The 1,259-nt window shown below is 40.7% G+C and overlaps 1 protein-coding gene across 1 annotated transcript in view; it reads left to right on the forward strand.

Annotated features, from left to right (window-relative positions):
* The window catches only part of LOC109542109 (F-actin-monooxygenase Mical), a 12,740-nt gene that overhangs the window by 112 nt on the left and 11,369 nt on the right, over positions 1 to 1,259 (forward strand). Inside the window, exon 2 of the mRNA XM_048669379.1 lies at positions 1,027 to 1,030. Within this exon, the coding sequence (XP_048525336.1) occupies position 1,030 (1 nt within the window). The 5' untranslated portion in view covers positions 1,027 to 1,029. The remainder of the gene's footprint in view (positions 1 to 1,026; positions 1,031 to 1,259) is intronic.

Genomic DNA, 1,259 nt, shown 5'->3' on the forward strand with positions numbered 1-1,259 from the left:
TTCCGAACTCCAACATATCGCTTACATAAGCTTATGAGTCTCATAAACTACCAAAATCACGTCTGTTGGGTTTCTCAACGTCTGTTTAAAGCTTACTGGTTCCATAAGTTATCGAATAGATAGATATCTACTCGAAGATGGATGGATATCGGCTTCATAACGTCTGACGCAAGCGTGTAGAGTTTGTTTTCATTTTTAGAACAGAGCGATTCTAACCTAACATAACCTATTCTTATTACATAACAGCATTGCATAACAGTTTTGTTTTATTTAACGTATACAACTTTATTATTATTATTTAAAATGGATATTTCGAGTCATTCTTCTGATGATGAAATTATTGAACTTCTAAGTTATATTAAACCGCCAAGACGGTATCTTGAACGAGAGCACCAAATGAACAAATATGGAGATTCTGAATTTCGCGGCAGGTTTCGTTTAACGAAACACTGTTTCAGTGTATTATTGGACCTTATTGGGGACTACCTTAAAACATATATTGTGAGAAGGAATTCTGTTAAGCTGAATTCAGATAAAAACATCAAATCTGTGGCTGTTTTTGGAACATCTTCAAACCATATGTTTACCGACCGATCAAAATTAGTTTTTTTGTGGCAGCATCTAGCTTGCGATGCACAAAAGTGAAAGTTCTTTACTATCCGCTTCTTTTTTACCGGTATACCGCAACATGTCAAAGAACACATATTACAACAAATTTAGCCAGAAATTTCCACAAATAAAAGTGTCCACTAAAAGGTTGCAAAAATGGTCGTTAGAGAATCTGCATATTTTCCAGCTTCTGCTTCAAACCTTTCGAGTTTGATCTTGAACTTAACAACCGCTTTAATGTGTCTTTGAAGCATCAAGCCTAATAGTAATGCGGCTGCTGACGCCCGTCCATTTCGACGCGCATAATTGAGGAGTTTTATGTTTCAGATGGTGTCCGAAGAGTCCAGCTCCGAATCGAGCGAAATTCACAATTCCGCCACCGAAATTTCCACCGACTCGGAATTCGCTCAGGATGAGCCGACGCCGACGCGAGAACTGCCCTCGATAGCACTGAACGACTTTTACGTGACGAAAACGCGAGGAAGCGGAAAGGCGAATTGCCCGAAGCGATTGCAAGTGACCAGCGGCTTTATCCAGCGCCATCAAAACGAGAAATCCAAGCCCCAGCCCGATATCGAACTGAAGTTGAGCCCTTTAGTGCCTGCGACGCCCACTTTCAAAAAACCGACGCCAATCTCATTGGCCCGCAC

This window comes from Dendroctonus ponderosae, unplaced genomic scaffold (assembly GCF_020466585.1).
Source record: "Dendroctonus ponderosae isolate FM_Combo_2020 unplaced genomic scaffold, Dpon_F_20191213v2 Dpon_F_20191213_8, whole genome shotgun sequence".
NCBI classification, from domain to species: Eukaryota; Metazoa; Arthropoda; class Insecta; order Coleoptera; family Curculionidae; genus Dendroctonus; species Dendroctonus ponderosae.